The 25586-nt window shown below is 33.4% G+C and overlaps 1 protein-coding gene across 19 annotated transcripts in view; it reads right to left on the reverse strand.

Moving 5' to 3' along the window:
* The window catches only part of LOC124946407 (tensin-1-like), a 197360-nt gene that overhangs the window by 49285 nt on the left and 122489 nt on the right, over positions 1–25586 (reverse strand). For 13 of the 19 annotated variants that reach the window (XM_047487057.1, XM_047487056.1, XM_047487058.1 and 10 more), the window contains one exon: positions 1400–1546. The exons of 3 other annotated variants lie outside the window; for them this stretch is intronic. In XM_047487057.1, coding sequence (XP_047343013.1) covers positions 1400–1546 — 147 coding nt within the window. Of the gene's footprint in view, positions 1–1399; positions 1547–1629; positions 1654–19251; positions 19398–25586 lie in introns of those variants that run through there. 3 more of the 19 variants (XM_047487070.1, XM_047487071.1, XM_047487067.1) reach the window with 2 other exon arrangements.

A 25586-nucleotide genomic window follows, 5' to 3' on the forward strand; every position in this document is an offset into this window, starting at 1 on the left:
GACTTTATGGGTCTCTGATGTACACCCTCCATTCGCGCTACTTTTAACCCTCACTCCCTGACACATATACTTCTCTCTATATCTATTTCTCTTATCTTTCCTTCTTTCTATTCTATGAACATTAGAATTGTTTAATTTATTATAGAAGGACAATTATTTTCTTTAAATTATCTTCTTAAATCAAATAATCATTTTCATGTCAATATTATTAATATAAATAATACGATATAATTTATACGATACATCGATATTAGTTTATTTTGCGAAAAGTAGATTAATGCGAGTTTCATGTAATGTTAGTTCCATTGAATTAAATTTATAGATCGTAACGCTCAAAGAACATTTCGAATGGAAATCATTAAATAACAATACAAAAGGTTTATCGAATTAATGTACAATGACTTTAAGAAACGTGTAATATCGATATGTAAGTTATCCTTTACGAGTTCGCGATGTGATCATAATGAAGTGCCTTGCAATCGTATTACAAGGTTGAGAGTTGCGTTTTAACATAAAGTGGCATAAGTTTCATAACATAGACTCTCTTAATGATGGAAGGTTTACTATGGTGTAATAACTTCGCACGTGCAATAGATTCCAAAGGAGTTTCTACGGATGTGGAGTGGCAGTTATGGTTGGGACGTTATTCGCCTAACATTCGCGTTCGCGTAACGGATTTCATCGTCGAGTAATATCCTTCGCGCTGAGACTGTCTTTTCAGTGTGACGGAGCAATTTGTCCTAGAGGATGGCGATGCATTATTACGATTTTGCCAAGGACAACCTCTCCTTTTCTCTCTCTCTCTCTCTCTCTCTCTCTCTTTCAATCTCTCTGTCCCTTTCTGTCTCTCTCTCTATCTCTCTCTCTTTTCTCTTTCTCTTTCTCTCTCTCTCTTCTCTTCTTTCCTTTCTCTTCTTACTCGGTCCATCCAATCTGACGAGAATCGCAACTCCTTTCGTTTTAAGAACTAACATCAACGCGAAGAAATTTCCTCTTATTCTTTTTTTTTTTTTTGCTACTGTTCGCTGATTCCTTCGCTGAAGGAATTACCAAAGAATATACGTGTGAGACGAAACGATTTGAAGTTTTGTACGCTTTTTCAAGCGTATAAAATAGTGTTCTTTCCTGTCTCACGGATACCAATGAAATATCTTTTTCGTGATCGTATGAAAGTTCTTTGTTTTTTCCTTTTTGTTTTTTTCTTTTGCTGTTGTTATTGTTGTTTTTATAGATAGAAAAGATAAGTACTTCTTCGAATGATTGATTTTGTATATAGAGAAAATTGTTAAGATAAAATTTTTATTTAGATTATCTCGATACTTTTACTGTCTTTTTTTCTTCTTCTCTTCTTTTTTTTGGTAAGAGTATTAAAAAAGAAATTATGAGAATACGGACTTACCTGTTCTGCAGATTCGGTGACGAACGAGTGGCAGTATTGGATGCTAAAATGCGCCCTGGGCTCTCGAGCCAAAAAGCTGAACTGAGCGTGTCGGGGTTCACAAGTCGCGTAGGAGATGCGCCTTAACGCGTGCGCCATTTGCACGCACTGTAAAAGTGAAAGAAGAAAATGAAGAATATACAATTATTAAGGAGATATTATTTTTTATCATATTTAAATATATATTTTACATTTATCATTAAAGCGAATAAGCGTGCTGGTTTACTTGTTTCACAGCTATACTGACGTTTACATGTATAGAACGATACGTAATGATATCTTTGGTTTCCTTTGATTCTTGCCGCTTACTTGTCGCGTGTGCCCTTTGACCTTCGACGATTGCATTGAATTGCATTGCATTCCACAAATTCTTCATCTTTTTTTTTTTTCGTTCAAGGTTCATACGTAATGACTCATATTTCTCTTAACATTTGTCATTGTGTAATTATTAGTTTTATCGAGGCTACTGATTATTTTCTGTTCGTGATGAATACAAAAATAAAAAGACGAGAAGGTCCGCTTTGTTTGACAAGATAATAAAGCAAATAATGAATCAAAAATTGTAAAGCAACAGATAATAAATAACAATGGATAAAATTGGTAAATAGGAAATTTTATTCGGCTATAAATAATTTTATGGAAATTTCTCTATTGTATGTTTAGACGAATCGAAAGAGAGATAATAAATTAGCAAGATGCACGATACAAAATGTCGAATGTGGTACGATACATTAGATATTCGTAGGAGAACGCAACGCAACGAGTTGGTATGTGCTAGTATAATTCATTTTATTTAAATCAAGATCGACCCTTAGCTCTTCTATCCCGTAAGAAGAAGCCATTGCGCGTGAATCGAAGCGGAAATGGTTAGCTCGTAGTCCGTAATGTAAAATGGCACGACTCCTTTCACTCTACAAATACGGTACATGGGAGTTCATGCCGCAGGAATTTGTTATCTCGACGAGCACAGTACTCGGCCTCATAGCTTTGATCTCTCTCTCTCTCTCTTTTTTTCTCTCTCTTTCTTTCTCTCTCTTTTCCTCCGTGAATTTTCGTCGTTTTTATCATTTCGACGTAAGCCTCGTCACACGTCGGATCGTTCTTTCTCAGCTTCGCCGTGTACGTCAAAACTCTCGAAATCACATATATACGACCACATACATTCTATTTTTCTAGAGTAGTGCAAGCACGACATGTCTCTCTTTCTGTCTCTCTCTCTCTCTCTCTCTCTCTCTTTTTCTCTCTTTATATAGATATATATGTCTATCTATCTATCTATCTATCTCTCTCTCTCTTTTACTCTCTTCCATAGCTGCTCCTTCCAAAGTGCATCATTACGGATAACGGGTTTTCTTCGTCGGGGTAAATAACGTCGGAGAAAGGTTTAGTACGCCCCCTCCCTCTTTTTATCTACCTCACTCTTTCCTACCTACGTACTTCGACTCGACTCCCAAGCAAGGAAATGTCTGCCGAGAACTCGAATTTCGAAGCTGCTTTTTTACCGTCTCTTTCTCGGTCTACCGAGAAAAAATTACTCTTGATTTATTTAAAGATAAATTTGGTAGACAATGATCAAACGTTCATATTCATTTATCATTTATCAATTTGTCGTTTTGAAGAACAATTATAATGGTTAATTTCTTCGATATTAAATATTTAATTGAGAAAGGATATTGGTGTTTATTACATTAGCCAACAAATTTGATCCAATTTACGATGATAACGTTATTGTCTTTCCTTTTTATACGATTCAATCAGTCCGAATAGAATTTATTCGGAGCATTGCGGGCGTTGCTTACAAATTGTTCCAAAAGTTAACTTGGGAGAGGTAGCATCCTCATTAAGGGAGATATCTCATAAATATCACTTATACGTATTAGAAGGAGTAGTTGAGGATAACGTGACTCGTTAGCGACCATAGTAAATCTTTTGTATTACATCCGATGCGACGAACGTAGGATATGAATTTTAAGTACTTGCGATCGAATACTTAATCGATATTAATAATAGATCATACGGTTGATCGATAGATCAATAATATCTTATAAAATATAATATATTTTTTGTGATCGTTATAAAAAAAAAAAAAAAAATTATATAACATATAATAATGATGTATATTTTATTGTAAATTATAATATGATGAATATAAAATTATCTGTTCTACCGACGTATACGCATTTAAGTATGAGCATATATTCGTTCGGGCTTTCTACTTTGAACGATCGCCGATAGAGATCGCTGTTGCGCTGTTACTTTTTATTCGCATGAAAGTATTTTTTCTTTCTTTTTTCTTTTTTTTTTTTTTTCAAATTTTCGCTCGCTCGGCTTTAATGTCCACGTTTTTATTATCACAATGCGACGATTTTAATAGGTTTTTATAGAACCTTTAGATAGTTTAATACATCGTATAATGGTCGTAAAAAGTTTCACTTTAAACGACCTGTCGATGTACGAGAACATGAATTTTCATCGTTTCGAACGTCAAAGAGTTTGGAGGCGCGAAACAGTGGAATCGTCAAGATATAAAATTTGTTATTACTTTGCGTCGCGCTTTCGTTACTTTGCATATTAAACTGAAAAAGAGGGAGAAAGAGACAGACAGAAAAAAGAGAGAGAGAGAGAGAGAGAGAGAGAGAGAGAAAGAGAGTAAAACAGACAGACAGAAAGAGAAAGAGAGAGGAAACAATTTATTATTACAAAATGTCCTCGTGAAACACTCCTCGAATGATCGTATTTAAATTTTATTGAAGACCGATAAATAATTAGGCAATTAATTGAAGAGTATGATAATATAGGAGGAAGGTGAGAGAAAGAAAGAAAGAGAAAGAGATAAAGACATTGCCGTGTCTCGGTGCTTTGATTAACGCCAGTTAAACCGCGACGACAAAAGAAATGAAAAAAGAAAAAATAAAAAAAAAAAAAAGAAAAAAAAAAGAAAAAAGAAAAGGAATAAATCGCGATTATTGGCCACTTCGGAGACGGGCGAGGTCGAGCGCCCGTGGCGAAGTTTTCTTCATCGAATTCGTTCAACATGAAACTTTTAATGGTTCACCGTTGTACTCGTTCGTGATATTCAAAAAAAAAAAAAAAAAAAAAAGAGAGAAAAAAAAGAGAAAAGAGAAAAAAGAAAAAGTAAAAAAAAAAAAAAGAAGAACAAAGGAAAAAAAGAATTTCTACGCGAAACTCAACGTCTCGCGATGTTTCGCGTTACGTTTTCAAACTCTCTTCGAGTAGTTTCGAAATATTGTTCGACCAATCCGCAAATCATTAGTCCGCAGATGCACGATTGGTAAGGATTTCGCTGAATAACCATACGTAATGACCTTTGGAAACTTTACTTCCTACCGTCTGTGCGTGCTCAATAGATTTTTTTTCTTCTTTCTTTTTTTACTTATATAAGCAACACCCGGTAGATCATGTAACGTAAGTAATTCGTTATGGCTTAGAATACTTCATTGTATACATTTTTTATAATTAACATTTTTTCCCAGAGTAATGTCGCAGACATCAAAGATATTACACACGAAGATATGTCCTATATATATATAGAGAGAGAGAGAGAGAGAAAAGAGAGTATTGAGTTTTCATATTTTACTTCATTACGTCAAAAGGGAAGATCAAACGTATATTCTAGATACGTACTTACATTGGAACGTTTCGATTCGTATAAACGCGTTCGTCGATGAGTTCGATCAAAATTTATCGGTTTTCCTTACATGGCAGGATTCTTCTTGCCTTCCCCGGAACGACTTTTAATATTCTTCAAGTATCTTTTTATAGCCACAAAAGCGTTCTCATTGTCCTTGAGTTATAGCTCTCGTATTCGGTATACGATCCTTTAACGAAAGATATCGTTAATACTTTACAGTTTTCCCTCTTTGATCACGACTAGACTGGTATTCTTTTTCTTTCTTTTTTTTTTTTTTTTTTTTTAATTGTTCCATACAGATTTACTTTCTATGGAACGTGACATGGGTTTTCTTTTGTTTTAATTTAATCTAATAGATAATTTTTTGATCTTTGAAAAATAATCGAGAATAAGTCGAATACGCTCTCGTTTACCAGAACATATTTCGATTTGAAGCTCACGTAAAACTCGAGGTCACGTTTTCATCCCTCGCACATATGCGAGAGATATACTTTTACATGCATCACGTTTATAAGCTGGCGCAGTTACCTTACTGTAATATCGGTAAAGGTATAAACGTACTTTTATTTCGCGACGCCAAGCGTAAAATATTTTTATTCCGTGAATACCAGGGAGTTGTAGGTATGTATATTCGATACAGACCAACACATTTGCATTCTTTCGTGGCCACTTTACGATTACGTTACTTTCGATTTTAAAATTGCTACTTTTAATCATAACGATGATAAAACGTTAATGTACCACTCGAATTTTTTTTTTTTTTTTTTTTTATAACCAATCGTAATCACAATTTTTAATCTCTTTGAAAACGAATATTTTACTTTTTAAAACGTTAAAATATAATAATATTTAATCAATCTTTTTGGCTAGTCTCTTATTTATTCAAAAGAAATAATTTCAACTCAACATTATAATGTTGTTATATATGTTTATATATATATATATATATATTAAATATGTAAAGATCGTTTTTACGAATCAGTAAATTATAATCATTTTAATTACGAGTAAAATATACAATTAGAATTCGAGTTATTGTTTTTCCTCGCAATTTGAAAGAACAAACATTTATAAATTTATTGTTCGTGCATATAAGAGAAGCACGTTGTCGAGAGTCTATGACGATAACCGTAAAAGTTATGGTGGCTAGATACAAAGTTTTTCTCTGGAAAGATGACGTGGCATATAAAAAAAAAAAAAAAAAAAAAAAAGAAAAAAGAAAAAAAAACAGGGGAAAAAATGGAACGCGATAGCAAAGCGTATTTCGCTGAGGTAAAACTCGTTGCCTTTCCCAAGAATTTACGTTGAATTTTTCATGATCCATGCATTCACTTGGAGCAATGTAGATAGATCTACGTGAGAAGGATATATCGAGAAAGAAGTCAACTCGAGATTTTTGATTTTTCTGGATTGTAAATTAATCTCCTTATCAAAATTTGGACAAATAATAAAGCGTATGACGTTATTCATTGTAATATTCTTCTCATTTCTTTTTTTATTTTTTTCTCTCTTTCTTTTTTCTTTTCTTTTTTTTTCCAGACCATATCTTAAAAATCATTATTCCGTTGAACTTATAAATTCGTATCGTGTAAATATGAATCAGGATCTGTTGTAAAAATAATTCATAAAATCGAAATTAGAAGAGAATCTATAACTACAATTAATTTACAGCCTGATAGATTATGCGCGACAAGACAAAAGACTTCAAAGTTTTCTCATAAAAGAAAATTGTCAAGCAATCAATTTCCGATCGATAACGTTATAACGACTCATCCCCCTTTATATATAGTAGTCTGATAACAATGATGCACCGGACCGTTTGAAAGACGTAAATCAAGACGTAAATCAGACGTTTCCGCTTCTCAACGCTTCAAAAACAAAAGGCATCGATTCACGTCTTCGGTTCGCAACGTGTTAATATCGTAGAACGATCGTTCGAGTGGAAGTAAGTTAAAAAGGGATAGGAAAGGAAAGGATAGAATAAGAGAGAGAGAGAGAAGGAAAAGGAAAGAAAGGAAGGGTAAAGAAAAGAAAAGGAATGGACGATTTTCCTCCGGGGACTCGTAATCGTCGCGTGGCCGATGATAAAAGCATTCGTGAAACTTCATAATTTTTCTTTCTCAACGGACAGGAACGAAGCCAAGGAAGGAAGTGGCTGGGGAAGAAGAACACGAGAGGTGAGAATTTAAAGAGAGGAGTAATGGACGACGAATGAAACGAGAATCTTCCAAGAAAAAGGTTGGAAAAAGCTTGCTCGTTGTTTCATCTTTATAATATCGCGAGTAACGACGTGGATCATTTTCTATTGTGTTTCGAATGCCACCACCGTCGCCACCGCCGCTGCCGCCGCCCTTCTCATCTCTTCTTTTTTTCAACCCTATCGCGAAGATCGGTGGAGAAAATTTGAATGAAACAAAGGAGAAAGATTATAAGAAGAGGGAGAAAAAAAAAGGTTGCCCACGTTTACTTTAGACGAGAGAGAGAGAGAGAGAGAGAGAGAGAGAGAGAGAGAGAGAGAGAGAGAGAGAGAGAGAGAAAGAAACAACAGAATACAGCATTACGTATGTAAACGATCTTCTTAACGACCGATCGAAGAAGATCGAAATGTCTGATCGGAAGAGAAAATAAGCGTTGACGATTTCGTCATTATTCTTTGAGTACCCATTTACTTGTTCTTTTTATTTTTATTTCTTCTTTTTCTTTTCCTTCTTACAATTTTACTCGTAAATATTACGATTTTAATCTATACGATTTCTCTTCGATATTTCTAAAGAGTAACTGGGAAACGAAAGTATATATAGGATAATTTGAAAACATAGATTCTATCGTGCAAACTCTTATTGGTAGTAGTAGATACCAGATCGTTGTTGTAGGTGCCATTGGTAACTGTATACGTGCAGAAGATATAAACGATGCCAGAAGGTGAAGGTACCACCGATAACTTTTCTCTTCTTTCTTCTGCACCTTCCCTTTTTTCCCCTCTTTCTTTCAAGTTTCTATTTCTCTCTCTATCTCTCTCTATCTCTTTGTATTTTCTTTCCTTTCACAATTCCCCTTATTCAAGAAGAAATTCGCGGTGATCCTGTATGTTAAGCAAACTTCTCGTCTTTCACGAAAACGATGAGTACCTCTCATGGTTATCTTCCCTAACCATATCGATTTGATGCACACACGGGAAAAATTTTCTTAAAAATGTCTCACTCGATATTGTACTCTGTAACGACTTCGTGAGCTTTTTAACGAGAAAGAATCATTCCTACGTCTCTCTTGTCGTCAGCTATATTATAAATATCGAACTATTCGCGCCTCGTATCTATTTGGATTTTTTAGGGGAAAAAAAAAAAAAAATAAAAAAAAAAGGAAAAGAAAAAAAATTGAAAATATCATTCGGTAATCGTGAATTAGAATAAATAAACATAGGAATGTTAGATAAGATTAATCAAATGATAATGACTTTTTGTTAAAACTTCAAACTTAATTTTAATTTATTTATTTTATATATATATATATATTTTATATATATTATATATTTTTATAAATATAGATATATTTACTTAAGAAGTAAGAAGTAAGAAAAGAAATAAGAAAATAATACTTATAATTGGATGTTTTTATATTACGCTTTTTAAAAGTAGTTCAGACGTACTAATAAATAACACAAGTTTTTAGTTAATTATCCGTCGACAAGGAGGAATTTCTGTGGTGAAGTAAAACCGTTAAATCGGATCTCTTCGGTATCGAAGTAAGAAGGAAGTCGGTAGGGTCGTTATCACCGCTTAAAGGATATGTCGATATAGTAAAGTCCTGTGTAAAGCTAAGAAAGTCAAGACCTTAGTCCCCGTGGGACTTGGAGATTTTCTAGAATTACGTGGAAATTCAGCTTGGTCCATTTCCGGCTGGGAACTTTTTAACGAGCTTTAAGAAACGCTCCTTCGTTCTTCCTGCTTTTTGATCGTCGCGCCCTCTCCCCTCCCCTTCCCCCTTCCAGAACCGGATCCATTCTGGTGAATAATTTCAAATTTAGTTTCACCTTTAGTAGTACACCACCGTTTCGTTGCAAACGAGAGCTCTCGATTTTGACATACGATTTATTCGTATTATTTATAATGCTTCGCTTTCGAGTTTATCGAAAGTTCAAAACCAGAACGAACGGAAAAAAGTACGGTTAATCTTCATCGTTGATCGAAATATCGATGATCCGTATAACAATCCGATTTCAATTTCGATACGTACGATAGCAATTTCGTTTCCAACATCGAGAAACTCCTCGATGTGGAACTTTTACGAAATTAAAATTTTCAATCTGAATTTTCCCGATTAATAGAGGATATAAATTTTCAAGAGGATATTGCATATTCAATATCATCTCGTATTTGTATATTTTCTGTTAAATATTTAGGCATTACAATTCGTAATAATATGGAAATATATAATATAAGGGAATTGAGAATTATTATATTTTATTTTATCGTCCAATATGTTTTGATTTATCGTACGAGTATGTTATTCATGTTATATAATGTACCTATCTAATACCTAACTCGTTAGATACAGTCCCGCTTGAAATTTCTACTATCCTCGTATGTAAATTATTATCAGCATTGTTACGTTGTACAAGGATTACCTATCGCTGTGATATAATCGACGTACCATCACTCCAGGACACCGTTCAATAAACAGTGAATTATTGCGCGTGATCGTGTTTGCATAATGTCATGGCATCTATATAGATATATTGTTCGAAAATCGATAACCAAAACCTTCGGCATGAGATCTCGACGACTTCATGGTAAAGTATCATCGATTTCAAGATCGTGTATTCTTTTATCGGATTATTTTTAAAAGTTACGATAAGTGAAATGAGAAGTTCGTACAAACATTAATAAATTTTATTAGACAAACACTCGCGATCATTGCTTTTTCAGAAAAATTTATGTTAGCTCGTTTCAACATGATGAGTTTATAAAAAGAAAAAAGAAGATATTTAGGTATACAAAATATCAAACCGATTTCATAACTTTCTCGACGAGGAATATAGATTTTCGATACTTTTAGTTCTCGATTAATTTTTTTCCCCTCCCCCCGAGTTACATATTATATAAGTTATCAAATATATTGTACATACCGTGCGCGTTTAAATACGTCTATATAGATCGTTGCGATTAAAGTAAAGGAAATTTATATTTTTCGATTTTTTTTTCTTTTTTTTTAACTTTATCGAAGACTTAATTTTGCATTAATTCAAATTGAAAAAGGAAAATGACAAGATGAAAGGAAAAGAAATATTTTAGGAGCGATTAAAGAAAAGTCATCATAGTGGAATAGATTATTTTGGTCGATTGTTAGAAGGGAGCCACAAATAGTTGAGCTTGTTTCTAAGTACGAAGCCATGCGTACTCTCCGAACATCATAAATCGTTAGAAAGGAAAGACTAAGCGTACGGTGAGCACTTAGAAGTGTGCTTAGCACGTACATACATATGTTGTACTTGGTTATTCTGCATTGGCGCGTGGAACCGGACCCAACTATTCACGAGTAGAACTATGCACGATATCAATCGTGTCCCGGTGGTCACGACAAACGACCCTCTCGAGAGGATCGTTTCGCCAAGTTCGTCAGTCTATCTCAGAGTATCCAACGGCATCGTTATTTTCCTCGTCGCTCTGTCACGCCACTCACCCTCCTCCATTCTTGTCTCGCAATTGGCTGTTACTCGTCTCTTCTCCTTTCCCTTCTCCTTCTCCTCCTCGTCCTCCTTCTTCTCCTCCTTCTCATCCTTCTACTCCTTTTCCTTCATTTTTTTTTTCTTTATCTTTTTCTTTTTATCCTCTTCCCGAGTCTCTTTCTCTTTGAACCTCTTCTCGTGGCTTATTTTTATCTTCCTTTCATTTTCTTTTTTCTTTTTTTTTTTTTCTTTTTTTCTTTTTTTTCTTTTCCTTTCTTTTACATTTTCCTTCTATAACTAATACTCTCTTCAAGCTTATTGCATGTCTCTTTCTATCTTTTCTATATTCCTTCTTTCTCTACGTTCTCGAATCACTCTAGAGATTATGCGAATTTTATTGGATGCTAGCGAGAGGCATCTCTTTCTATCTCTTCTTAAAAAACTTCACGACTTTTCTACGTACGAGCGCGTAATTGCGTCTACGTCGATTGACAAGCGGTAATATCTTTTCGTCAAAGACAAAATGAAAAATTGTTGGATTATTATTATAAAGTATGAGAGATTATTACGAAGTATTTATACTTTACGCTTTACGTTTTAATTTAAAGATCAGGAAAAATCTTACTTTTTTGTTTCGAAAGATCTTTCGATCATTGAAAAATTTTTTCATATTGGGATTTAATTGTGAGAATAAGAAACAGAATTGGATTGATTGTACGTGGTAAAGTTCTATCGATTTAACATTTGATGGGGGGTTTTTTTTTTTTTTTTTCTTTTTCGTCGAACCTTACCATTGTTGATCGTTTCACGTAACAAAATGTGTGAAAGAGAAATCGTAGGAAACGGAAAATACTATGGCTCATAAAATAGACTAGCGGAAATGAAAATATTCGAACGGATGAAAATAGGATGACGGAGAACGATCGACATATGTTTGTTTCAAAAAGATTGGAGTTTTTACACGAATATTTACCGTATCCACTGATCGTCTCTTTTTTTTTTTTTTGTTTTTTTTTTTTTTTTTTTTTTTTTTTTACAATTTTCGCTTTACGTCGATGAATATCGGAAGAAACGTGCGCTACCGTAAATGTTTGTAATTGGATGATTCATCGATTCAACGAACTCGATTGACCCATCGTTTACAATTTCAATATTTTTATATCTCTTTTTCGTTATAAAATGCACGAATTTTCTTTCTCTTTTTAGCACCTGGTCTATATTTATTTTTGTAAATTTACGAATAACTCTCATATTAGATTTTAATATGTAGGCAATTGATTGATTTCGTAGTATCTCGAAATTATGTGTATGTTTGTGTGACACGAAAAATGTTATTAAACAAATTTTATCCTAACAAGTTGATACTTTTTCTTTTTCTCTTCTCTTTTTTTTTTTTTTGCGAATTTAATCGCTCGACGATTCGTTAAATTCGCTGTATTATTCGATGAATTATTAATAGAAAATTTAGAAAAAAAAAAATGGCACATGTAAGTGTAATTTATATACAGTTAGAAATGACCGATCGTTCGTCGTTAAAAATCCAAGAAGTAAGAATTCGATACGTGCATTAATTCTTAATACCTCGCGTCCAATAGCAAACTCTTTCGTACAATAATAAACGCCGTGGTATTTTTAACAGAGATAAAAAAAAAAAATAGAGGAGAACGAGAAACTGTGTATTGATTGAAATTCTTCAAATAAAAACTAAAAGCATTGTTTTATTCATACTTCCTATTACTAAACTTTGCCATGACTAAAACTTTGCCCGGTATGTATTACATGAGTGGTCACGTATGTTTGTACTATATGATCCTCGGAAAAATTGGAGTCTTCGGGTGATTGAATCGGGATTTGTATATTGGATCTTTTAAATCAATCTTTTTTATGAATTCATTACCTAATAGTTATGTTATGGTGGAATTTCGATCCTACAATATGTATACATATCTATATGGGAGATGTGTATGTTTATATCGATGTTTACGTATGAGTATAAATATCGTGTTTACTTGTAGTAAGTAATTTCATTCATGTAATAGTATTTTTATCCATATTTGCATATGCATATGCTCGTGGTTCGGATTACGTACGTGTATGTATAAACGTCGACGTGTTCTTCTCTTTCTTGGATAGGTCGATCGTGTCGACTGTTCTCATGAACGAAACGAGAAGACAAGGATGCAAGTATTATGCAAGGATGCACGGTTAAACGACGAATGTTGACGCGCAAGGATGCATTTACGAGGACCATAAACTGCAACAATGCGCGACATAGACCAGCTCGAATGTATTTTTCAGCGATGTTTGCGTATATGCGAGGCTATCAGCGGTTTCCTCGTAAACCGTCGATGCGCTGCCAATCTACCCCCATAGACTGTGAATACTTTTTCTTTTGTTCCGTTTTTTTTTCTCTGTTTTATTTTTGTTTTCCATTTTTTTTTTTTTTTTTTCCTTTACATCATGTATATTTTGCGGCTTTCTATGAAACTTCCCCCACGGGACTTTGGGAATGGTCGGAAATTAACGTTGCGAGAGAATATTCGTCGTTTTATCCGTAAATACTGTAAAAGTCGAGATTTTTTCTTGTTTACGTGTATAAAGTTAAAGGATAAAAATATTTTATAGTTAAATCCTCTCTAGATAGACGAAATTATCATTTAACATTTATTTTTAAAAGGATGATATTTTTAATTATTTTCTATGGATATACATATTTTCTCTTTATCAATAAATTTTGCATGTTCGTTAATAGATCAGACGGGATATTAAATAAATATTAATTTTATACTGTTATTATCTATCAATCATTTCGTATTCTGATAAAAGGATCGTTGTTCTCGATTTTGGCAGTTACATCGATGACAAATTTCGATAATATTTGATACATATGAAACGAGACTTTGAGAGTGGATATTTGTCGGTGAAACTGAAAACTTGGGGCGTTAAGTCGATGAATCGGAGTGACAGGGAAGGCTCGGACATTCGTCGAGGACGATGGCTGCTGGCATCCGCCATCAGGTGGAGTACTCATAGTTGAGATACGCGCTGCTACCGTGAGTGCTGTTCCGTGTATGCACGAGTAAATCCGTAGATGGAGAGAAAAACATATCCGGCGATCGCGTACGGATTTCGATTCGATATATGTATGTAGTATAGATTGACTTTCGATTTTTTTCCTTCCTCTTTTTTCTTTTTCTTTTCAATTTTTCTCTTTGAGTTAATATTTTGAGAATTAAATTAAAGAATCTTTTCTTGGAAGCATTATAACAAGTCTTTACGATTCGAAAAAGTACAAATTAACAATTATATTTATCAGCAAGTATTCATTAACTTACATTTATTTTTATCAACGATGTATTCTAAATATTAGTGGATGTTAAAATTTAATGATTTCTTTGATAAGAAAAAAATGAAGCATATTTTTCTTTTGAAAAAGAGAGAGAGAGAGAGAGAGTAAATTTACTGAAGTATAAAATATAAAATTATTATACGTTTGTACGAGAGAGAAAGAGAAATTGAGATGAACATTGATTCTTTTCTCATAAAGGATACGAAGAACAGAGATAGTGGAATGATGTTTATAACAACAAAAACATCAATATAACAATAATAATGAAACAACAACGTGATATTCGAGTGATGAAAGGATCAATCCTTTGATACTGTCTAAGGCAAAAAGTATGTATCAATGAAAGGTACGTGAATACATATATAGGATAAAGCAAAGAGGCCGCAAGGGTAAACAGAGAACGATGAAAAAGGGCGGTAACCTTTGAAAAGTGGCGCCACCGGCGGTGCTTGTATTGAAGGAAGGAGGGAGGGAGGGAGTGTTGGGGGAGAGAGTAGAAAGGTAGGGAATAGGTGTGCAGGGTAGTGCGAGTTGTGGGCCACGTGGGGCCTTTGGCTGCATCCACCCAATTCCGCTACTTGAACGGGGTGGAAACGGCTATATTTACTCTCCACCTGCGGATTTTCTCGTGCATACACGAAACAGCACTCTACGGCGAAACGCAGGTCTCCGACGCATTCGTTCTTTCTACTATGATAGTATCATCGAATTCATTGAAACTGAACTTTACTATCGTGCCATCGAATATGGTATATCGTTCGTTATTCTTAAAATAATTTTTTCTTTGACCTAAATATATTATACATTTCATTTTGTATTTGTCGATTTAAAGATTAATCCTTAAATTGTTTCTCATTAAGAATTAGAAAATAAAATAATCACGATTATATACGACTTCAATAATTGTTTGAGATCATTTTAAAGAATTTATATTATTGATAGCGTAAAGTAAAAGATTACGAGATATATAAATGTATGTGCATATACATATACGATACATTTGTATATTTGTTGAAAGAAATTCTGTTCATTGTGAAAATTCTATGCCTACATTTTTTCGATTGAATATTACACAGGAAAATATCAACGTGTATCCAATGGATAATGTGTGTATCCTAAAGGCAAATAATAAAACATATAATAAGAGAAAATTTGGTTGAATGAAGAAAATACTACCACCACCCTGGTGGCATTTCTTTTCGCAATGTACCACGAAATATTAAAAGGAATAAGGAGTACATCGTTGGACAAAAATAAAGAAAAAGAGAAAAAAAAAATAAAAGAAAAGAGGAAAAAAAAGGGTAGAGAAAAAGAAGGGTGATGCGTTTCTGCTTTCACGTGAGTGGTGTTTGGTGTAACGCACGAGTAATTCCGTGCCGTTGCGAAAGGGAACAGAAAGGAGAAAGGGGGGAAAAAAAGGGAGTCGATTCTTCCGCAAGAGGTTCAAAGGTTATCTACGCACACTTCTTTTTTTTTTTCCTTTTCTTACTCTCCCCGTGCGCGTGTTTACTCGGCAGAAGCAGCCAGTCAGCATCCAAAGCTGTTCTCGTTCGCATACGCGTTCTTCTTCCTTTCTTTCTTTCTTTCTTCGTCATGTGACTTTCTCTCTCTCTCTCTCTCTCTCTCTCTCTCTTTTTCTCCCTTTCGCTCTCTCAAGGCTCTCGACGAAAAGCAAAGAGAGCTCGAAACGAGAAGGTCACGGTTCCTATCGTTGGCAACATCGAAGAATAGGCTTTTGATGTAATACGTGCGTGCTTGGCTAACTCAACGAAGGATCGCGTTTCCATCAGTGGCCGCTTTTCCGCCATCCTGAAAGCTTCGTAGCCACTAAGGTTTACCTTGGAAACGATGCGATCGATTACCATCCTTCTCTTCCCTAGATTTTTGTAATTTAATTCATCATTTTTGTCTGCCAATTTTGAATTTTTTTACTAACCGCTAAAACTATTAAAGAGTTTATTATTGTAAATACGAAGGAAAGTTCCTAAATGCTCGATAAATCTAGCATAGGTATGTTCATATAGAAAAAGAAAAAAAAATTATTTTTATTATGATAATTAATATGTCGACCAATAACTATTATACTGTCATCGATGAATAATATTTATTTGTTCAATTTATATTATATTTAATTTGTAAATATAAGTAGTTTTCCTTTATCGTGGACATCGAATGTTAGCTCGTCTCGTTACCACAATTCCTAGTTGGTTCTCTTATTAAATTAATAATAATAGACAGGTCGTGTCTATATAATTGTAGATTTAAGCTCGGTGAAGGAAGGTTGATATAATGTGGTGAGCTAGTCGAAATGAATTCTATGAGTAAGCGAAAGCGTAATTGAAGAGTGGTTAGGCGTGAAAGGGTAGTGAAATTTCGAGGAAACTTTGTAAAATCGGAAACGGAACACCGGATACAAGTTTAACAATCTACGTTCAGAAGCAAAGGTAATTCTATAGTTAATACATTTATATATGTATGTGTGTGTATATATATATATATATATATATATATATATATAAATGGCAAACAAGATAAAGTAAAATGGATCGCATTTTACTTTATGAAAAGCTATAACGTTTCTCTTGCAAACGCGAAACAATCGACCATAAAACCAAACCACAGTTCGATATAATGTTTTATTTTAATTATTGCCGTATCGTAATGGAAACGGAGTTTCTTTTTTCTTTTTTTTTTTTTTTTCTATTTTTTACTTCTTTTTTTATTTATTTATTCATTTTCTTTTTATTCTATAACAAATAGACGATTTGAATTGAATCGATCACGCGCATAGAAGCTCATTTTACGAATTTAATTTGTATTATTTTATTTATTTCTTTTCTTTTTGTTTTGTTTTGTTTTTTAATAACGTTAAAACGTTACGAAACAATCGGCTGAAATGGTACGATTAATTAATATGTAATAAAATCGTAGAAATTTTAATTTCGCTGATCGATGTATTTGTCGAATTTGATAGTAGCCAATTAGAAAATGTAGAATTGCAATGCATCTCGTTTTAACAATTGGAAATAACAATTCACGATGCGCTTGCAAACTCGTTCGATGTGAAGGATCGAATTTCAAACGACGGTTTTCTCGCGATGTGTATATACATATATATATATATATATATATATATATATATATATATATATATATATATATATATATACACTTTGAAATAACGTTGAACCCGATATGCAGAGTATCGGAACTGCTGTCGAGTTTCAGCGACAGACGCGACCACGATGTTACTCGAAACTTCAATTCTTCGATGAGTCAGAGAAATTTTCTTTAAAAACGTGAATATAATTTATGATTTAATTCTAAGTGTTTTCTTTCTTTTTTCTTTTTCTTTTTTTCTTCTTTATTTTTTTCCTTTTATAATAAATACAATTAAATTTAAGATTAAATATTAGATTTCACGATAATGGTAATAATGATCATAAAATTGTCGTCGATCAAATTGATATCGTAAAAATATTCTATAATAAGATTCGCGTGCGTAATCAGTTTAGAAAAGAGATTGAGATTATTTTTGGTAGATTCATTCGCGAAATCGAATTTTCAGATTGCCAGAAGAGATAGATGGCTTTGGAGGATCCATGACAACGGTGCGTAGCTTAGCTCTCCATTGAACGGGAGATTAGTTTTCGTGCACTCGTTTTCTGCCTCGAGGGAATCTTTCCGATGCTTCCAGAGAATTTCACGAGCGAGGAATATCGAAAAAGCAGATGTAAAGTTGGATCCGATCCGGAGATGAGAGAACGCATTCGCGTGCCCCGTGTATGAAATGAATTTCGCTTGAAACTGCATTTTTCCATAAAAGAAAAAAAAACTTTCGAATATTTTTCTTCGTAACGTTATCATTTAGTTAATTATCATTAATTAAAGGCGATGCGTATAGAATTAATTTAAAATTCTTTAAATAAGCTTTACATCATTTTATTATTATTATTATTACTAAGAGTGATTGAGTTCAAAAGAAAAATAAAATATTATTATATTTCGTCACTTTTTTTTTCAATGGCTCTAACAAATATATATATATATATATATATATATATATATATATATATATATATATAGTGTGTAATTTTTATAAAAATTATTTTATGTAAATTCATTGAGAATTAAGAACTATGATATATTTAATCTCATTTAATTCTATTATTTATCAGTTTATTAAAAGAATATTTTTTCTTTCTATAATGTGTTATCATCAGATGAGACATATTGACATTGAAAGGGAAGAGAGAAACGACTTCTCGACACGAGTATAAGGGGATCTTTATTACCGAAGAACTTCTCGTTGGAATTGTCGAGCATGTATATATTTTTCTTTATCCCTTTTATTCGTTTTTGTTTCTTTCCCTTTAAACGTTGAACATTCGAAGGGATAACGAGAGACGTTCTCATCGGTCGAATCGTGTATATAGATCCGGTTGATCGTTATGACGATTGTCATTGCCTTATACTTGCTCGTCTTTGTGTCACGTTTGTGTCCGTTCTTTCCTTTTTCTTTCTACGCTTTCTTGTTAACCGGTTGTATATATAAATATATACTCGATGAATCGTAATAACAAGATCGTCTAATATAGCGTACGTCATATAACCAGTCTCTCAATTTGATTCGTTCTTTTATTTTTATTTTTCTTTCTTCTTTTTTCTTTTTTTTTCTCTTTTTTTGATCATCATAAAATGCACGTAAGTGAATTTAAAACATTAACAACGGGGACCATTTCATTTATTAAAATTACACTCAAGATCACTAAACGAATAAAAGGGAAAAGTTGTAACAAATATTTCTATGTATCCATTGTATGCTGATTTTTACGAGTATTTTTATGACTTCATTTACAACTATTACATATATGTATTTCCATTGTGTGATGTAGTTATATAATTTATTATTTATATAATTTAAACATTTACGTATTACCGTTCCTTTTTTTTTCTTTTTTTTTCTTTCGATCGTGTTAGAGTTCGACAAACAATTTTGTAATAAACTATGGAATAATTTCTATGTGTTTTGAAGACAAATGTTAGTCATATTTAGTTGGTCAAGAGTATGTTAGATATTCGTGGGATTAAGCGAAGCATGTAATCTTTCACAGCTTTCGGTCGCGAATATAACACATTCGACTTACTAGATGCTTTATTTGATTTACGATGCTTGCTCTTGAAGGCACGTAAGTAACTTTCGTTCATCGAAGCAGGTCAGTGTTGCAAAACTTAACCTAAAGTACTAGGCGATCCGAAGTTTAGCTGTGCTTTCTATCTTCTCCAAGTCCCACTGCAACAAGTTTCCATTTGCTTTAATCATCTTATGTGGGCATCTAACGTTTCATAATATAATCGAAAACTTTCTGTCTGATACTATTAGTCTCTTATTATTAACTCTATCTTTTGTTTATTTAAATGTTATTTATGATTATTTTTAATATTCAAATTTTGATTTTCAAAAATATTGAATAGCTTAATAATTCTATTAACTTTCGTGCTTATAGTATTATAAACAAATCATGTAAATTACATCAACCATTTTATACTCAATATTTCATTTAAAATAAATAAATAAAATATATAAGATAAGAAACTAATAAACGATCAATGCTTATTGCACTAAGCGAGACAATGAAAATAATCTGAATCGTGAATGTTTCACTATTCGATAAAAAAAAAAAAGAAAAAAATAACAAATACGTTGATTCAAGGAAAGAAAGTAAAAAATTTTAAAGCATGTATGATTCAACGATTTGAGGAATTAATCGAGTCTGAAATCAAGTTTCCTTCGATCGTTCGAATTGTGAAATAATTTGCACGAAGAAAAGATTCTCCGCAATGGTACGAAATGTATCTATCCGATGTAAAAATTCACAAGTGCAATCAAAGAGGATCGCGATCAACGATCGACTCATTCCCAAAGATGCGAGTAACAAATAATAGGTGCAATTTACGGTTTTTGCGTGACGGCGAATCGCTATGTGTAGTTTGCGTCGACATCGAACAACATCATCATCATCATCATCATCATCGACTTCGTCATAATCATAATCATCATAATCATCATCATCATCATTATCATTATTATTATTATTATTATTATTATTATTATTATTATTATTATTATTATTATTATTATTATTACTATTATTATTATCGTCATCATTATCATCGTCTTCAGAATCGACGATGAAGACGACGAAAGACACGGATGCGAAGGACGGTAGCAACGATGCGATCGCGTCGTCATCGTTAATCAGAGATGCTGGAAATTGCGAGCGCGGCAAATCGCGGTTGAAACGTAATTTCAGCTATCTGTATAAATCACAGTCGCAATAATTTACCGTAATTACTATCAATCGTTGGTTGTTTCGACATTGTACTCAACGTATCCACACTTATTCTAACATTTTTTTGTGTCCATCACCTTCAACCTTCGTTCAATTCGATTTTGCATTTCGTTCGCTACATGTTACACAGTCATCCTAGTACACAATTAGTAGTTTAATTTTTTTATTTATACATTTGTCTACTTTTTTGATAGTATTTATATAGAATATGTGTGATTGAGCCGATCCATTTATATATATATATATATATATATATGTATGTGCATGTGAAATAGTACATGTAGATTATAGATGTTCATTCGATTCATATTGATATTCGCTACAAATTTTGTCAGGTATAAAATATCGATTTCCGTTAAAATAAAGATTGTTATGGTCTCGTTTGGATTGGTATTTTAACAACAATTCCTTTTATGAAATAACTGCAATAAATTTTATAATATATTTTCCTTTAAATATCTAGCTAGTTTTATTTGAAATATTTGTTGCTTATAAAACCAATAAGATCGGAAATATTTGGTCATACATTTTAAAATGAAATACACGATATATATATACATGTATATATACATTTACATATATATGATATGTATATTGAAATTATTAGAAGATTTAAGAAAGTAAAATAATTAAAATAAAAAATGAAAGATTTTCGTTTGTATCAAGGATACTTTCATTATCCCCTAGTACGAATGTTTGTACAGGATACGTATTTCTGAAAATGAAGATTTATAGGCTGCTTGTAATAACAATGGCGTACGAGTGTCTCGCAAAATACGTCTATACAAGGCGATATCGATATTAGAGGGCGGGGGAACGAGAATCACGTGTGTTGGTCCCGATGTGTTCAATGCGTTACAGTTACAACGCAGGACGTTATATATCTCCTATCGGTTACTGTCGTTATTGAGAGCTATGATAATCCCCCGAGGCGCGTATGTGCTACTCGAAACGCAAATACGTTTTGTTATATTCATCCCGTAGTGCGAAAATTAATGGACCAGATACGAAAATAAATCCGATATATTTACCCCAATTAATCGATTTCACATTAATTATAATATAATATACATTTTATTTATACGACTTATTATATATATATCAGACTTTAAACTATTAGTTAAAGGAAAGACGATAATCGAATTTATATATTCGTTTTATTATTATTAATATAAAAGTTTTAATCTATGTGTTTGCAATTTATCGAAATTTGTCTAATTCAGATGGAATTTTTTATAATTGCTCATTATGATCGGATAAAAAGTTGAGGTTATTTAATATACGGGAATATTAGCTATAAGCCATAAGGCTGTAAGACTTTAAACGTATGAAAAAAGAGAGAGAGAGAGAGAGAGAGAGAGAGAGAAAGTCAATGTACGACCGATGTGGAATCGTAAAGTTGGTTACATAAGAAACACATTGATTGAGTGATTTGTGATCTGTGATTTGTGTTAGGTTTCGTGGTCTGTGTTCTGTGTACATCGATGATAACTTCCTAGAAATCCAGCGTCCAGGGTTTGAAATCAGTCCGCGTAAAAAAATTTCATTTCGTAAATTCTAGCGATTTTCCATCGTCCGATGATAACTTAAATACATTTTTACATTTTTCCATACAATAGACGACCAAACAATCGATAGAAAAAAAATATTTATTTTCCATTTCGAATCACAAAGCGTCATATATGATCCAAAGTAATGAAAATGCTTGATATGAAATATTGCTTCGACCAAGAGAAAATACAAAAGTGTATTTTTAAATTTTAACTTGTCCGTCATATGCTTGACAAGGGAATATATAAGAATTTAATATTTATTATAATTTAATTTCGAACCCGATACGATATATAATTCGCGTATGCAGCAATATGATATATAATTCCGTATAGCACTGGATGCGATTTATATTTTGTTTCTTGTTTAATGACGGAATAAGGTCTATTTTTTTATTACACTTTTTTTTTTTTTTTTTTTTTTTTTTTTTTTTTTTTTTTTTTTAACATAATTGAAATCGAAGCGAGAGAAAAAGAGAAGAAATTCGTTTAGAGTATGTCGAGTGTTCTTACCTTTTATGATCATAAAAAAGCTCGTCCAAGGTATTTTGTTGGTCGGTGGGAAGATCGAGGGTTTGGGTACGTAAGGATTTTTTCAGGTAGAAAATTACAGCGAGAGCTTAAGAGAAGCTCTCGAAATAAAACATTAATTCGGCGGATCGATGCGTTCTCTACGGTCCGTAAACCGTCGAAAGAGAGAGAGAGAGAGAGAGAGAGAGAGAGAGAGAGAGAGAGGAAGAGAGAGACAGAGAGATAGAGAAAAAGAGAGACAGAGAGAGAGAGAGAGAGAGAGAGAAAGAGGGTTGAGGGTGGATTTTGGAGTAGACTGTGAAACTGGAAGTAGGAGGAAGGGATGGAAAGGTACGTGCGTCGAACCAACTTGGAAATATTACCGGGTTTGGATGCGCTAAGGATTATGTGCCCTCCCAATTAAAGTCCCGGAAATAATAAAAAGGAGAACGGAGTCTAAATTATTCACGTTTCGTTTCCACCGTGGTCTAACTGAAATTACTTGCCGATGAGCTTCGCTAAAAAGTCGGAGTGATGGATATTGGATCTATTCGTGAGGAAAAAGGAAAAATAAAAATAGGAAACATATTTTGCACCGTCTAAAACTTAAAGGGTGAACGTTTTATCGATCCATCTTACTACTCGTTTGCGAGTTTTATTAAGATCATAGGATCGATGAAATAAAATCGATCATAGAAATTGATCATAAAAATCAAAAGATTTTCAAAATTTCACAATTTCAAAATTCTTAATTTTCAATTAGAAACAATTCCGTCGTGACAACGCTACATTTATATCAATAATGATCAGGATCAAAAAACGACGGAACGTTCGATCCAATTCGCGTGCAACTGGAGAATCACAAACGCGTTAAATTAATCGTCGTTAGACTGGTTAAATCGAGGCGAATTCGATGCCAGCGAACAAAGTTAAAATCCGATTCGTCTCGTCGGTAAAACTCGACGAAACGGATTAGCAATGAAGCGTTACGTGGCGTCGGGACGATGGCCCGTATTACCTTAGTCGTAAAGAGGAAAGCTTTGAGTAAAGAGAGAAAGAGAAAGAGAGAACGAGAGAAAGAGAGAGAGCGAGAGAGAGAGAGAGAGAGAGAGAGAGGGAGAGGGAGAGAAAGAAAGAGAGAAGAAGAGGGTGGTCGACGATGTCCTTTTTTGGGACTTTAAGCACCATAAACCAAGGTGATGTAGTGTCGTAGACACCATTGACAAAGATACGACGCCCATGGGGCTGGAAAAGCTATAAGCGAGTGCTCAGCCGCAGGCTCTCCTTGATTTCTTCTCTCTCTCTCTTTCCCTCTTTCTCTCTCTCTCTCTTCCACCCTTTCGTCGCAATTTCTAGTGAGTGTTCGAAGGAACAAGCCTTCTCTGGGGTACTTCGATTCTTAACCTCACGCCTGAAAGAGTCGTCGAACGATAGAGATCTTTGGAACACAACCCGTTTGCTTCCCTCGTTATCCCTTGCGAATAACACCTAGAAAATCCTTCGTGACATAGAGCAAGATTCTAGAGACTATGGATACTTCAGAGTTCAAGTATATTTCTCTCACTCTCTCTTTTTCTTCTCTCTTTTCATCTCTCATGTACATACACACACATATACGCATTGCACCTATTACGATATCTTCCAATTTATAGTCGGTCACTGTGAGAATGTTATCGATTATCGAGCTCGTACTTCATTTTGTCGCGTACTTTCCTGGCAGTATTCCAACTGAAATCGAAACTTACATCGCGTAGATACTAATCCTTTGATCTAACGCGTATTATAATTCTTCAAGAAAATCTAGCTTATCTCTGTAAAAATGTGTATAAAATGTTAATCTCTGAAGAATCGTCATTTAAATAAATAATTATGATTTATTGTGATTTATTTTTCGAGTAAACATCTAAGAAAAAAAAAAAAAAACAAAAAAACAGAAAAAAGAAAGAAAGAGAAAAGGAAAAAAAAATAAAAGAAATATAAAATATTGAGATAAATATTTATATGGATACAGTAAACAAAAAGTAAAATGACTGTGTTCGCTTAATAATCGGAAAATGAATATTTTTGTTTAATTAAACGATATGAGAGATATTTAAATAACTGATGAGATATTTAAATACACAGATGAAGTTACAATATTTTTGATATTGTAAATATCATATTGAGTAATTAATGAGCGACGATATTATTATTATTATTATTATTATTATTATTATTATTCTTTCCTTTCTTTTTTATAAAAAAAAAGACAAATATAACAACAAAAACAATATACACACATATTTATATGTATTCGGAAATCGGAGTTGCGCTGATAAAAGTCTGAGGGGTACGTCCAAGATTCTCGAGAACGATGTGCATTAGGGATCGAAGGAGACGCGAGTGGAGTGTGCATTAGGGAGTGATTGAGAGGGAAACGCAAGTATAAGAAGAGGGTTTCCACGGGAATAAAACAGTACGAGACGAAGGGATAGCGTTCATTGACACATGGGTATAGGACGCGTGCCGGTAGTCTCCTTCATCGTTTGGAGTTCTTAACGGAGTGCTCGCTACGAAAAGGGGTTGAAAAAGGGAGAGAGAGAGAGAGAGAGAGAGAGAGAGAAGGAGAGAAAAAGAAAAAACCAAAGAGCGTATACACGCGTGTAAAGAGAAACTCCAAACTCGCGAGGGAACGAAAGCCATGCTATCGACAAAGTCGCCGAGCGAAGCCAAATTTTCTGCGTTCTTGACTCCAGAGTTCGATAATCTTTGTGACACTTTGTGCGCTTTCCACCCTTTTAAGTCGACCTTAAGATCTTTGAGAACGAAGCTTGAATTCTTTTGATGTCAACGGTCACGGTTAAATGTCGTTCCGAACGCGACTGCTCTTCTTCTCTTTTTTTCTTTAACTCGATTTTTCTACCTTTATCTATACATTACAAGCTCTCTCTCTCTCTCTCTCTTTCTATCTCTCTCTTTCTCTTTTTCTCTTTATTTTGTATTCTCATTCTTAGTTCGATGTTCAAAGCAGTGTAAGTATGTGGATAAGCTAGTATAGATACATATTAGGTTAAAGCTTTCGAAGCTTGC

The sequence above is a fragment of the Vespa velutina genome, chromosome 2 (genome assembly GCF_912470025.1).
Source record: "Vespa velutina chromosome 2, iVesVel2.1, whole genome shotgun sequence".
NCBI lineage: Eukaryota > Metazoa > Arthropoda > Insecta > Hymenoptera > Vespidae > Vespa > Vespa velutina.